Source organism: Channa argus, chromosome 4 (assembly GCF_033026475.1).
Source record: "Channa argus isolate prfri chromosome 4, Channa argus male v1.0, whole genome shotgun sequence".
NCBI classification, from domain to species: domain Eukaryota; kingdom Metazoa; phylum Chordata; class Actinopteri; order Anabantiformes; family Channidae; genus Channa; species Channa argus.
This window is the reverse complement of record NC_090200.1, coordinates 25,380,157-25,394,578: the sequence shown is the minus strand read 5'-3', so window position 1 is coordinate 25,394,578 and position 14,422 is coordinate 25,380,157. Positions and strand designations below refer to the sequence as shown.

Below are 14,422 nucleotides of genomic sequence, written 5' to 3'. Positions count from 1 at the left end.
AGTTGGAATGTATTGACGTCAGAAGAAGGCTGGACACACGGGCGCAGGCGAATATTATTATGTGAACGCGCGAGCACGAGATGTTCCCGTCCTGTAGCGGTGGGTGCGCGGTCACACAGCTCGAGCCTCTGGAATGAACTGAGGCAGGCAGTTATGAGAAAAGTATTCCCACACATGGACAGTCAACATGGAGTATTTTAAAAGCAAACGAGAAGGCGGCGCTGTCATTTTCTACGTGTAAATTTAGCTGTGACATTAAGTGTGAGCTCGTGGAGTGACGGAAAGACTGGACCGTTCTCTGCTACGGGATATCTGCATAACAATGGTAAGTTAGCACCGAGGTTACTGTATCTTCAGAGCTGCCTGGCTGCTCCATTAGCGGCGTTATGTCCCGTTGGTGCTGTTTGTGGTGTTTGTTGTTTTGTGTGGAAATGTTGAGCAGTAAGATGACAACATGCGCATTTGACAACTCGGGACTGCAGTTGAGGCCAAGTAGAGAACAGCTGGCCTTAACACAAGTGTGCGTGCCAGCCCGTGGCAGGATTGCACTGTGTTTTGGATCAGATGAAAGTGTAAATCCAAGCATATCAGCGTGTTTTAATGCAGCGAGGCCTGCTAGTGTCCACTTAGCTCAGTGAAGCTGCGACTGGGGCTTTAGTAACAGCTGCTCTTGTTAGTATTAACAATAATACTGCCATAATACCGTAGTGATGAATAAGTGATGATTCTGTTCACTGACGCTAAAAATGGATGAAAAGTGATAAGACAACTATAAAGCTGACAGTCATCATTGCAAGAATAATGAGGATGACGATGATTGCTGAACTTGTTACCCTTGAGGAAGATACAATGATGACATCATTAAGTCCAGTGCCACCTTCTGACCCTTTTAGCCAAACTAATGGTACACAAACACACACTCATGTGCACGCACACACAAACATGCATTATGGTTTCCTGTTACAGTATTGATTTGGCATGCCATTTGTGCTGGATGGGTGTTTGAGATGGAGCCAAACAAAGCCCAACAACATCTCAAGCAATAAAAGATTATTTTATCGTCTACTGCTCTCTTTATACTCTAACAATTACACATTGTAATCTAGTCTTCACTACTTCATTGAAACTTGTTCTGTCTTCTCTACCTTTGTCAAATCAAATGAAATGCCAATTTGTATTAGGTGCAGTTTTTAAAGAGATCAGGCAGTAGCCACAAAGGACTTCATCTAAAGCTCTTTAAGACAAAGACCAAAGTTATTGTCATTAACTCTCATTGTTTTGTCTTTTCTTTGTCCTGCTAGGCAACTCCCCACAATTGAGGAACACTGGTAGCTAGCACCGCTTCCTCCCTTGGTCCCTGACAACTTTAACAACAATCCCTCTTTTATACCTACTTAAGCCCTCCAGCTCAATCCCTCCCCCTTTGTTTTCAACATGGACTCCTCTGGAGACATAACCGCAGCCCAGGATGCCAGATGTAGCCCCGGTCGCTCAGATCTCAGCGGACTGTACCATCTGGGTCGTACATTGGGCAGGGGCCACTTTGCAGTGGTTAAACTGGCACGTCAAGTCAACACTGGGCAACTGGTGGCTGTCAAGATGATTGATAAGACAAAACTTGATGTTATGGCAACCAGCCACCTCTTACAGGAAGTGAGGTATGGACTATTACTACTTTTAAAAAATAGAGTTTTTACGGTTTTATTAAGGTTTAAGAAATGGTTGAAAACAAAAGCACTTTATCATCAGCTATATTTTTAGGTTTTCAAACTGACATATTATTTTAGATAGTGTGTGTGATCCTTTTGAGTCTTATCTGAGCCAGAAATGGGAAATAATAAGGATGCTGCTGTCAAAACGTTAATGCCCTGAAGGTGAAAAACCATTTAAGGCATCCTTATTTAAAATTCTATAAAAAGCCTAAGTTATTACGTCGTTGGCTTACTTCATGAAATGATTACTTCACCAACGTTACTAATCATTTTTCAGGTGCATGAGACTGGTGCAGCATCCCAACGTGGTTCGCCTCTTTGAGGTCATTGACACGCCCACCACCCTCTACCTGGTGATGGAGCTGGCTGAGGGGGGCGACCTCTATGACTACATCGTCCGCCATGAGGGAGGTGTGGCTGAAGGCACTGCCAAGCGTCATTTTGTCCAGATAGTGCGGGCCGTGGCTTACTGCCACCAGCTCCATGTGGTGCACCGGGACCTGAAGCCAGAGAATGTAGTGTTCTTTCCCCAGCAGGGGGCAGTTAAACTGACAGACTTTGGGTTCAGCAACTTATTCCAACCTGGGACAATGTTGGCCACCAGTTGTGGGTCGTTGGCCTACTCCGCTCCAGAGATTCTGCTGGGAGAAGAATATGATGCTCCAGCTGTTGGTAAGAAATTTTTGACAAAGAGCGTTAAAACTGTTGGGCTACATCAGCCATCCCAAACTGTGGGAATATGTTACATCAGTTTATTTTAGCAGTATTTATCTGTGTCAAAACATAGTGTATTTACTCTTGAACTAATGGCCTGTGATACCATTTTGAGGATAGAAGGGGAAAAAAGTCACTCCGATTACATTTGGTAGTGTAACAAGTGATAAGGGGTCCCTTGGTCTAAAGGATTATGCGATAACGGAGTTGGGAACCACTGCCCTAAATAAGTAAAGTATGTGTTGGCTTCCAGTGTTCTAGAAGTGCTGCTTATGCTGACATAACTGACTTTCATCCACTGGTATCGTGGCCAAAGGTTATCTGCAGCAACCAAGTCATTCTGTTTTGAGATCTGTATTTAAAAGTTTTAATTTAGAAAGCTTATTGAATTTAAAACCATATTAAATGCTAAAATGCTTCATTGTTTTCGACCCTGATCAGAGCAATCACACTTTAAGGTCCGTGTATAGCTGTTCTAGAGCTTTTTCTATCACGTTACTGGCTCCTAAATAGGGGTTTTGTCAGTTGTCATGGAAATGTAGATGTTGACTGCTTGTTGCTGCTGGGTGTGGAGTTCATTTGTAACCTTAAACATAGCATAAGAAAGAGTTGACAAGGTAGTTTTACTGGATCATCCATTTAGTAGCTGCTCTGGAGCTTTGGTCACATTATGTGATCCGTAGAGGACGTAAGACAATAAAAGTGTGTGATCATCTTTGGCACACCTACAACAAACTTCTATCATGACAAATAATTCATATAATAAAGTCATTGAGCAGAATTGAATTTTTGCACTTTTTTTGTCTGCATGAGCTCATGTGTAGCTTCTTGTATCTTTTCCTATATCTCAGTACATGCGGTCTTTGGTCTGTGTGACCTTGCTTGTGTGTGTGTGTGTGTGTGTGTGTGTGTGTGTGTGTGTGTGTGTGTGTGTGTGTGTGTGTGTGTGTAAAGGATTAGTGTCTGTATCTGGGTCAGTCTAAGCAAGGCAGACAGTCATGAGCCAACTGGACACGTTTTACAATGGAACCTAACACTGCAGCTCACCACTGGGCTCTCACCCTGCATAGCAAGCAGAAAGAAAGTGCCGTGCTGTTTGTCTTTAGTAGAAAGGTTGGCCTGCACTGAAGTTATTAAAGGTAAGGAACCAGATTGTGGGTTTCACTTTATACAGCCTTATTCCAAAATGGATTAAATACATTATTTTCTTCAAAATTCTACAAACAATACCTATAATGACAATGTGAAAGAACCCGATGGTCACTCTGAAAGAGCTCCAGCATTTCTCTATGGAGAGAGGAGAACCTTCCAGAAGAACAACCATCTCTGCAGCACTCCACCACGTAGAGTGGCCAGACGGAAACTACTCCACAGTAAAAGGCACCTGAAGGACTCTCAGAGCATGAGAAACAAAATTCTCTGGTATGATGAAACAAAGATTGAACTCTGGCCTCATTGCCAAGCATCATGCGTGGAGGAAACCAGGCACCGCTCACCACCTGGCCAATACCATCCCTACAGTAAAGCATGGTGGTGGCAGCATCATGCTGTGGGGGATGTCTTTCAGCAGCAGGAACTGGAAGACTAGTCAGGATCGAGGTAAAGATAAATGCAACAATATACAGAGACATCCTTGAAGAAAACCTGTTCACCTGGACAACAACCCTAACCACACAGCCAAGATAACAAAGGAGTGGCTATGCGACAACTCTGTGAATGTCTGGGTCAGTCTAAGCCTAGACTTGAACCAGATTGAAGATCTCTATAGAGATCTGAAAATGGATGTGCACTGATGCACAGTGCACAGCCATCCAACCTGATGGAGCTTTAGGTTCTGCAAAGAAGAATTGGAGAAACTGCCCAAAAACAGGTGTGCCAAGCTTGTAGCATCATACTAAAAAGGTATTGAGCAAAGGCAGTGAATACTTATGTGCATGTGATTTCAAACAAACTTATTTCACATTGTCATCATGGGGTATTGTTTGTAGAATATAATGGAAAATGATGAATTTAATCCATTTTGGAATAAGGCAGTAACATAACAAAATGTGGAAAAAGTTGTAAATACTTTTTGGATGCAGTGTACATACAGGAGGAAAGCTGAGGCATATGGTCCCTGGACAGGGGACGCAACATGTCCGCTTAAGGAAGGTCTGTGGTTTTATCCACTAAGCTGGAATTTGGAAAGGATGGGTGCTATTTATTCCGGTGACTACAAATGCATTTGCACAGAATACAGTTCTTGTGAACAGCATTTAATGGCTGTTCTTCTAGAAGAATATCAACTGTGTTTGTTTTAGTTTAGAAAAAAAGGCTGCACATGGCAAGGATGAGTCAAGGGTTATTTACAAAGATCTTGAATTTCTTTTTTTATATTACACTGTTATGAATGGTCTTAAAGGGGATAGTTTCTATGTTAACCAAGGGTACTGCATGTGAACAAAGAGCATTGGCGATGAGGACACACTGTTAACATGCATCCATAAGTTCAGCATGACTTCTGAGTTGCGTTAGTTCTTCTTCTTGTTAGTTCCTGTTTTTAAATCCTCCTCATGAAGGGTTTATTTTAATCCGTTTGTGTTTTATTATTACCCCCTCTAGAATGGTTTTCCACTTCACTTAAAGTGAAGTGTACTTCTGTTTTATTTTACCTTTTATTATGATTAATTGTCTGGTTATCATGATTATGTCATTGCTCTGATACAAATGTATTCTATCATCCCCCAACGTACACACCTATAACTAGATACGTGCACCTTTCTGTTGTGGTTGTGTGGACAAATTTTAGTTCAGGGACATCGTTGTGGGAAACTCCAGCAACATGCGTGTGTGTGTTTGAGATGATCCTGAACTGTAATGAATAAGAGACGTCCCTAAATGATCTCAGCCTAGTAAAATGAATCATAAACCCATCTCTACATGCAGATAGACTGCTCAAGGTCTCTGATATTTCCGTCTCATATAAACAGACTACTGTTAAATTCACTTTCGTTTCTTCAATGCTGGTAGTCTTTGTTCAAGCTGTGGTGGTTTTGTGTGTTTGAAGCAAGTCTTATGATGTACAGGAGAGACAGGAAGGTACATAGGTCCTCTTGCCTTTGACAAAGATAAACTACAGTGACACTATCTGTGCACATGTGTGCATATATGTGTGTAAAGTAAAATTTTAAGTACTAATGTTTGGCTTCTTGTTAGCTTCACATACACAGTAAATGTATTTATTATCAGTGCATCATCCTTACTACTGCTGTAGTACATGCTGACCTGCTAATAATACATTTTTATGTTGTCCTTGTTTCATTATTTTGTGATATTTATGTGAAAAGCACTGTACTTTTAGAAAATTGACCTGGTTCAAGCTGGTTTGTAATAGATTAAGGAGGCTTAAATTATAGTTATAAATTTGTGTGAATGTTCTCGGTCTGCAGTAAATCCAAATATAAGACCGTGAACAATTAGTTTATTAATTAATTAGTGAGTGTGAAGTTGAGCTTGGAAAGAAAGGCATGTAAAATGAGAGATACGAAGGGAAGAAATTTGTCACGTATGCTCTGTGCAGGAGGAGGAACTCATGCATTTGACAGATAGTCTAAGCCTAGCTGGGTGTCATTTACACACTTATATTTACCCATTGAGGTGTAAATAGCATTGTATGTGGTTGTAATAGATTGTGTAATGGACAGAAATTACCTTAAAGCTCATTAACCATATCAAGGGAAATAAGTATGTTTATTTAATTCAAGTTTGGTTTATTCAACTGACTTAACTATTTGGATACATTTTAGCTATTTTTTTAATGCAACCAAATTTTTATTTGATGGTAGAAAATCTGATTTCTAAAGCCCTACAACAATAAGTTGTGTTTTGTTGTCAGTTGCTTGACTTAAAAAGCATTCCTTAGATTTGCGATTCAAAGTAAGTCAGGCAGTTAGGTTGAGTCAGAGTTGTTTGATGTGCTGTTGTATTAAACCACAGACCATGATTTTGTTAATGACTTTCCATGCCTCCTCTTTTGCTGGCCACCACATCATATACACCACATATTTCTCTAAATAAAAATAGAGGATTACTTGTTTTCCAACTTGGAAACGCTGGGATCCAGCAAACCACCACTGTGTGGTGGAAATGATAATTATCTCTGTTAGCAACTGAATCACTTTGGGGTAATATTGCACAACACTCATTATGAAAGACTTCTCTGTGGACAACATGTCCTAATATTAAAGACAATAAAGAGAACATAAAACTGTCCATGTCAATGATTCTAACTTTATTTTAACTTCATTCTAACGTTAATTTTTAAAACTGGCATGCCACCACACGTCAGTTTACTTGTTGTGGTTAGTATTACTCATGCTGTAAAAAGAGTTCCCATAAATAATTAATTTAGGGACCATGATGCCTAAATATGTTTAAAAATATCTCTCTGCATGCAAACACAGCTTCACTAGAATCATTATAGCAGACTTGGAGGATAATCATATCAGTAATGAGATTTGTGAAGATCAAGAGAAAATGACTTTGTAATCGGTCCAGTTCATGTACAGTATATCAGTGACTTATAACCTGAATGCACCATTTAAAAAGTGACCACCACACAGTGGATGCTTGGTTATTTTGGCTTCATTGTCCAAATGTGGGCAAATATGGTCTGCATTTTTTTGTCTAAAGTTAGAGAACCCTGTGGAATAGGGCCACTTTGTTAACCCTTGATGACATTATTGGACTTTAAATGTCCAGCATTAAAGAGAGCAGCTACAGAACCGGGTTGTTCAGCTGTTTTTAAAATTCATATTCAGCCTATAAACTGTGTGTGTGTGTGTGTGTGTGTGTGTGTGTAGCAGGACAACGATGTCTGGTAAGAAAGTTTGATATTCTCCAGTGAACAGAGAAAAGTACACTCCCAGAACTCTGACTTCTCCACCCTCTTGCATAACAAATCTCTAGACAGAAACAGGCATGTGTGTGAGTGTATATGTGAGCATACACTGCATGGGAAGGACTGAGGGCTGTTGTTTGGACCAACATGAATGTTATGTGGGACAATGGCTGAATGGTAAACACACATTAGACTTGGATAGATATGGATCTGAATGAACCTGTTGTGTTTAGCCATAGAATATCTGATCTACTTAGAATATTATCATGGAAAAGTGTATTTAGAGTTTTACAACACTTTTTATGCCATTTTGTTGATACAAGTGAACATTATTCCTCATTAATGTCTTATAATCTCTTCATAAGGGTATTTATAATCCAGATGTAATCCAGATTTCTGCAATGCAGTCATTATGCACATCCTGAAACTGCATATTGAACTGTCATGTGTCACTTTAATGGATGGCATTTTTTTTCTAGATCAAATAGGGTTGTGTGAGACGAAAATAGCAATATTTTGCTTTATTCAGCAGTCTCAAATAATACATATCACATAAAACTCACACACACTGCTCTGATCTGAGCTAAAAAAAAAAAGACAAGACCAGCAGCGAAGGGAAAATACAAAATTGTGTGTTCAGTTAAAAACTAAAGTTATTATGAATAAACAATCATTAAGATCATAGATCATTAATGGTGTTCATAGATCGTGTTTCTAATGTTACATAAGGGCTAATGAAATGTGCAGTGTTCTTATTTCCAGTGTTTGGGAGAAACACAAGGAGATAAATAAAATTAAAAGCAAGATCATTCTCAGAATAGCACACCACAAAAGGCCCTTTGTTTGTTATGGCTTTTAACCCTTAGCTCTCGTGTGTGTGAGTGTTCTACAATGTTCTTGCCTGGTTCAGGCTACTCACTGAGTCTGCACGAAGACAAGATTTGGGGGAGAGAAGGGGAAGGAAGGAAAGGGAGGAGGAGAAAAAGAATACACTGTCAGCACTGTTGATCAGCACCAGGAAAAGTGTGTGTGTGTGTGTGTGATGTGTAATGTGTGAGTCCTTAGTTCACCCATCTGCAGTCATAGGCCCCACACTTTGGACATGTAAAACCGGACATCCAGCTGTTGCTCACGCACTTTCCTCTTATATTGTTCAGTTCTCTGAAGAACATCCTAATCATCCTTATGTAGCATTATCTCAGACTCCCCATTAAGATTGCTCTGTTGCTCAGCCAATTTCTCAGCCACATGCCTGACTTCTTTGTCAGGCATGTGGCCTCAGAGGAGGAGGCAAAGTAAATTTTATGGCTGGTATCAATAAATAAGGTTGGTATTTTAACCTTGATCAAAAGTTGATCCTTTTTATGTAGATTTGTTGGACAGAATCAGATTTCCACCCCATCAAGCCCAACTATTTTTAATATCCCTCATGAACCACAAAGCTCACAGAACTCTAAATATGATCAGAGAGCTGAGGGATTTTCTACTATTTGAGGCCTGAGGTGATTTGCTATTTAAGGCAAAATTTTAGGCTGTTTTGTGTGTCTGTGTTCCAGATATCTGGTCTCTGGGGGTGATCCTATACATGCTGGTGTGTGGAGTCCCTCCCTTCCAGGAAACTAATGACAGCGAGACTCTTGTCATGATCCTGGACTGTCGCTACTCAATCCCTGAACATGTTTCAGATGACTGCAGAGAGTGAGTTTAATCGCACACACAAACTAAATGTTCCTTGACATCATCTTCAAAAATAGTTATCTGTAAAGTGACTCTTTTTATAGTACTTTTGCATGTTTGATTTCTTTATTGTAAATGTATTTCTCATTCAAAGGCTTATCCTCTCCCAGTGTTTTTTTCCTGTTGGCAAGTCGCCCTGTTTTAGCTAGCTGCTAACCGTAACATAATCTTATTAGTGTGCGATTCAGTGGATAATTTTAGTGTCCTAGTTGCTGCTGATACAGTTCTTGCTAAAACAGTGAACACTTTGCTGGCATCAACAAGAGCGTTATCCAAAGTACAAAATGTTGGCTTGTTCCTTTTTCTATAAAAATATCTGTGGCTGCTAACTTTAAATCGTATTTCAGACTTGTCAGGGGCACTCAAATGCACTCCCTCGTGCTTGTGTCTTCTCACTTAACCTTCACCGCTCGCACCTCTAATCCAACATACACACATCTCAGCCTGTCCACAGCTCACAGTCCTGGAGAGTAAACAATGGTAGACTGGTGCACAAACACTGCACAATTGGTCAGTGAATGATGTTGCCACCAAATGTAAAACTCAAAGTATGCGTTCACGGATTTTGAACTTGCTTCTTTTGATTCTGGTTTGGGTAGTACATGTACATAAATGCCCTTAAACCTCACTTCCCGGAATCAAAATATCTATTTCCTTCTAGCTGAAAAATGCCTCCAGATGACATCACTTGAAAGGAACCTTCAGTTTAGATTATTATTATAGATTACGTTCTTCCTCTATGGAGTTTGTAATCATGGTCAACCTGCTTTTTCAGAGCTCCCCCTGATGATATCATCTGAACTCCTAATGAAGACAAACTCCTCTGGGTGATGTAATTTTTCAGCAAAAAGAGAAATATTTTAATATAGGGAAGTCAGGGGGACGCTTAAAAGAATTAATGAACATTTACATTCTAAACTAAAGCCATAGAAAGCAAGTTGAAAATTGGTGAAGTCACAATTTAAAAACTCTGGGTAATTTTATTTGCTCACTAATGACTATGAAGGGCCTAACCATTACAGGAATATGTTCAAAAGCAGTGAATGTATTCAAAGCCTACTCCAGACAAAAATAGAATATGAGCATACACTGTACACTCAGTAAAATGAAATTGGTGGTTTAGTAATGTTGGCAAATTGGTTAATAAAGTACATATTGCACCATAAAACAAAAATAAGAGAAGTAGTTGCATGTTTAAACCAACAACTGTGTCTGTATCCAGTATCTTCTTAAAAACTCACTACACTCACATTCATTTCATTTCTATTGTGGGAGAAAGTGACAGGGAAAAAATGCCCTCAACCAAGTTGTTTGTCAGATTGTCAACAGCTGTAAACTCATCCTGCAACATCTGACCAAGCACTTGTCATATGACTTAGCCTTCAGTCACATAACAGTTTATTTGATTTTAGAAAACCAGCATGATAGGACAGAGACCATTTAAGATATTAGAAAAGCTTAGAAACGCCAAGCAATTTTATTGATGTTGGTTGTTAAAAGGCAACTTCGCAGATTTGTTGTTGCATCTTATGGTTCTTTTAAACTTCCCCCTGCCTCCCATGTGTTCAGGTATCCCTTTTTTTTTTCTTTTTGCTAAAAAACTCCCCTGGATAAAATTATCTGTGTGAATTTTTCTGCCTTGATGATCATCTGGTTGCTAATACTATAGATATTATAATGTTAGTTGTTTCGCTCTTCCATGTGACAGAATCAAAAGGAGCTTTTCATCTAGAAGTAGATACATTTTAATTAAGAGAAGGCAGATGGGAGATTAACATTATTCATATACACGTACTCTTCCAATAAGAAACACAGGAAGAAAATTATAAATTGGTTAAATTGTCCTTCATGGAGGTAGATCAGCTCTAAGGTCCCACTCAGATCAGTTTATGTAATGGCTAATGACTAAAATGTGAAGCAAGCAAACTGCTATAAACTATAAATAAAACAAGAAATCCTTCTCTCATTTTTCCTATTAGTCTTATCTCCCGGATGCTCCAGAAGGATCCGTCTCGCCGCGCCTCACTAAAGGAGATCGAGGCCCACGGCTGGCTGCAGGGGTTGGAAAATGCATTGCTCAGTCCAGAGGCCCCACCACACTGGCTCTCAGGGGCCCTGTCTCCTAGCTCTCCGCGCTGTGGTATGCCAGAATGTGGGGACCTGCTTGCTGCAAGGCCCCCAGTTCACCAGGGTTTCAGTGGGACCTGGCAGCCAGGTCTAAGCTTTACCCTCCGTCCACCTCCAGTTGAGGAGCCTTCAGTTCCCAAGAACCTGCCAGCACTACAGCAGATCTGTGAGGAAGAAGAAGAAGATGAGGACGAGGAGGAGGAAGAGGAGGAGGAAGGGGAGGGCATTTTGGTAAAACAGGGAGATAATATGGCAAAATCATGTAAAGAAGCTAAGGAGAAGCTTAAAGAACCAAATGATTCAGAAGAAAGAAAAGAAGCCTTAGTGGTGATAATGGAAGAGGAAGAGGAGGCGGTGGGTAACAATGTGGAGAGAGGGATGGAAAAAGAGCAAGAAAACAGTGGGTTTGTGATTTCAGACCAACCAGTCAGTTATGGAGACAAGCCAGTCAGTCACAATACTGAGGTTCAATCCCTGTCTCTGCCTGATTTGGTGGTCCCGTGCTGTCAGGGTCAGCCAGACCTCACAACTGCAGAGGAAGAAGAGGATGAACCCAACAACAACATCAACAAACACCCTCCATCCTTTCCTGCAGCCTCTGTCACATTCAGCCTGAAAAGTAAGGATGCAGACAGAGAAGGAAAGCAAGAAGAAAAAACTGGGGAAGGGAGAACAGATGACCTCTTGACAGACAGATCTCAACCCCACAATACACTGGGGACGCGGGACGAGGCTTTTCCCAGGGTGGAGCAGGGTAAACGGCACAGCATTAAGCTGCGCGACAGACTCTTTCAGTTCCCTCTGTGTGAGAAAGCTCTTGCCTTTAACATACCAACACACAACAAGCCTAAGATCCTCCCGCTGGCTCAGTACAACTGCTGCCATGTGCTCTAAGTGAAAGCAGCCTGGGTGCTATGTGTGACGCGCTGCTCACTCACTCGGGACATGCAGGCTGTGTAGCAGTCGGCAGGTGGCTGTCTACTGAGCACAAAACCATGGGAAGTGGCAAAGCATTCAGCTTCCTGCTGAGCCTTTTGCTGCAGAGACCTAGAGGTGTGACAACAAAGGCCCTCAGCATGCAAACACAAAGTGTACAGGGTGCGGTGTGTACAGTTTCATACCTACTAACACTCTAGCTTTGTGCTCAAGTAATCAACATTATGTTACACTAAAGATGGTGCACAGCACAGTAGTTGGGCTTTAAGTAGAACCTCTTGCTGCTGTGTACAGAATCAACCATAGAGTAACAATGACTAGACTGTGTTTAACCTGTAGCTAATCCAGAAGTCATCTGTGCCAGACAGCAGGAGAATAAAGAAGGAAGTGAGAGATCAACCGTTTTTATTAAATAAGCTATTTTGTCTATTTCGTTCGTTCAAAAGGTGCCTACAGTGATCAAAAGGGTTTCATACTGGTCATGGCCACTTTGTCATTTTTTGTTTTGTTTTTTGTTCTGACTGTAAAAAGCGTTAAAGGTTAGAGCGTCCTTGCATGTGCACTAGGTAGATCCATAATTTCATATTTTATGATATACAAATTAGAGTAAACCAGCTTCTGCTACAGTGTAGCATGTTTCCTTGTTACTTTGCACAACCTTATTCTCATGTTTGTTTAAAAGCTTGTAATATAAGTTCTCTTAAAGAAAGACTCAGACTGTTACAAATATAATAGGATATTATCTGATACTGTAGAAATGGCTTAAAATGAAGAGATGCTATGATTTTCTGTTCTCCTAATCCTAAAGTCTTATTGGTATGATGACTAATACACTGTATGATACTGTTTATTGGATCATGGAGCGTGATGCAGATCTTCCATGGTATTTGAACTTATTCTTTTTAATTCTACTGAACTTTTCATTTTTTATGACGTGACGAAGATATGAATTCTCTAAAGAGATAAATGACTTTGTGCATGTTATTAGTGTTATTTATCACAATATACCTCCATGTGTCTTGGATCTGAGAGGACATTCCTGTGTAACTGTATCTTGAGCAACCCACCGAATGATGAATTGCACACATTATAACTACTGTAGCTGGTAGCAGTATCCTGGGATTGATTGCTAGATTGCTTTTTCGTCATTCAGACCACATAAAAGATGTGTAGCTGAGGAGTCTCTCTACACGGGTTTCTTTTACCAAATAATGCTTCTGTGTTTCTGGATTTTCTCAAAGCAAGTGTAAAGTAACAGAAGTACAAAGCTGTACAAGTTTTGTCTTCCTATTATGGTTTGGTAAACAGAGCTTAACTGCAGCTACATGAAAGTTGGATTTTTAACTTGTGTTATCGGATGCTTCTTTCCCATATAGGGAATGGATGTCACATGAAATCTGAGTAATTACTCCAATCTCATTAGCTGTGGAAGCGTAAAATCTGTGCAAAAGAGGGATATAATCCCATTGTTTTTTCCTGTGTGATTGCAACCTGTCTCACCTAAGTGTGTCTGTGTATCTGCTGACCTGCATTGTAACTAGGACCACGTCTCTATGGAGCCATGAAGTTATTTTTCTGTATTTATTTATTAAAATGAATTCAGTGAACAACATGTGTCCAGTGTGATAATTTTGCAAAGACCAGTGGAGTGTGCTGTCATACTGTACTTGAACATCTACTTCACCACACTTTAGAGAAAATATAACTCCTAATAAACTTTGTAAAATAAAACATTTATTTGCCTGTCACTTAATTCTAAAGCGCTTCACAGTTTGGTTCTTATTCACCCATTCACAGACACACCGATCGATCTACCATCAGGAGCACTTGGGTGTACAGTGTCTTGTCCAAAGACACTTCAACATGTGAGGAGTCAGTTTGCAAAGTGTGATTACTGAACAGCTAACTGAGCAACTGCCTTCCACACGATATTGGTGATGTCTGGTTTGGCCCTTTGTCACATTTCTGAAACATTTGCTTATTTTATATTTTATGCCAGCAACACAACAACAAAAAGTTGGAACTGACAAATTTGGTACTGTGTTGGATCAACTTTTTATTTAAACAACACTTTGTCAGAGTTTGAGAACTGAGGAGACCAGTTGATTTGATTCTGAAAGCAGTTTTTCTTCCCATTCGATGTATGTTGTGCTGCTCAATAGCACAGGGCCTCCTTTGTTATTTTCATATTGCACCAAATCAATAGGTGACAGGTCTGGACTGCTGAAAGGGCAGTTTATGCCATGGGCCATATGTTGCTACAAAACCAGATCTTTTTTATATATAGTTGCTTCTTTTCTTTGTTGAGTTTTAACGT

At 40.1% G+C, this 14,422-nt stretch overlaps 1 protein-coding gene across 1 annotated transcript; it reads left to right on the top strand.

Annotated features, from left to right (window-relative positions):
- The first annotated feature begins 25 nt into the window (after nucleotides 1–25).
- snrkb (SNF related kinase b) lies at nucleotides 26–13,715 on the top strand. The gene is made up of 5 exons (XM_067500794.1): nucleotides 26–325; nucleotides 1,302–1,658; nucleotides 1,990–2,384; nucleotides 8,862–9,003; nucleotides 11,022–13,715. The coding sequence occupies exons 2-5, from the start codon at nucleotides 1,435–1,437 to the stop codon at nucleotides 12,061–12,063; spliced, it is 1,803 nt and encodes a 600-aa protein (XP_067356895.1). The 5' UTR covers nucleotides 26–325; nucleotides 1,302–1,434; the 3' UTR covers nucleotides 12,064–13,715.
- Nucleotides 13,716–14,422: the final 707 nt, after the last annotated feature.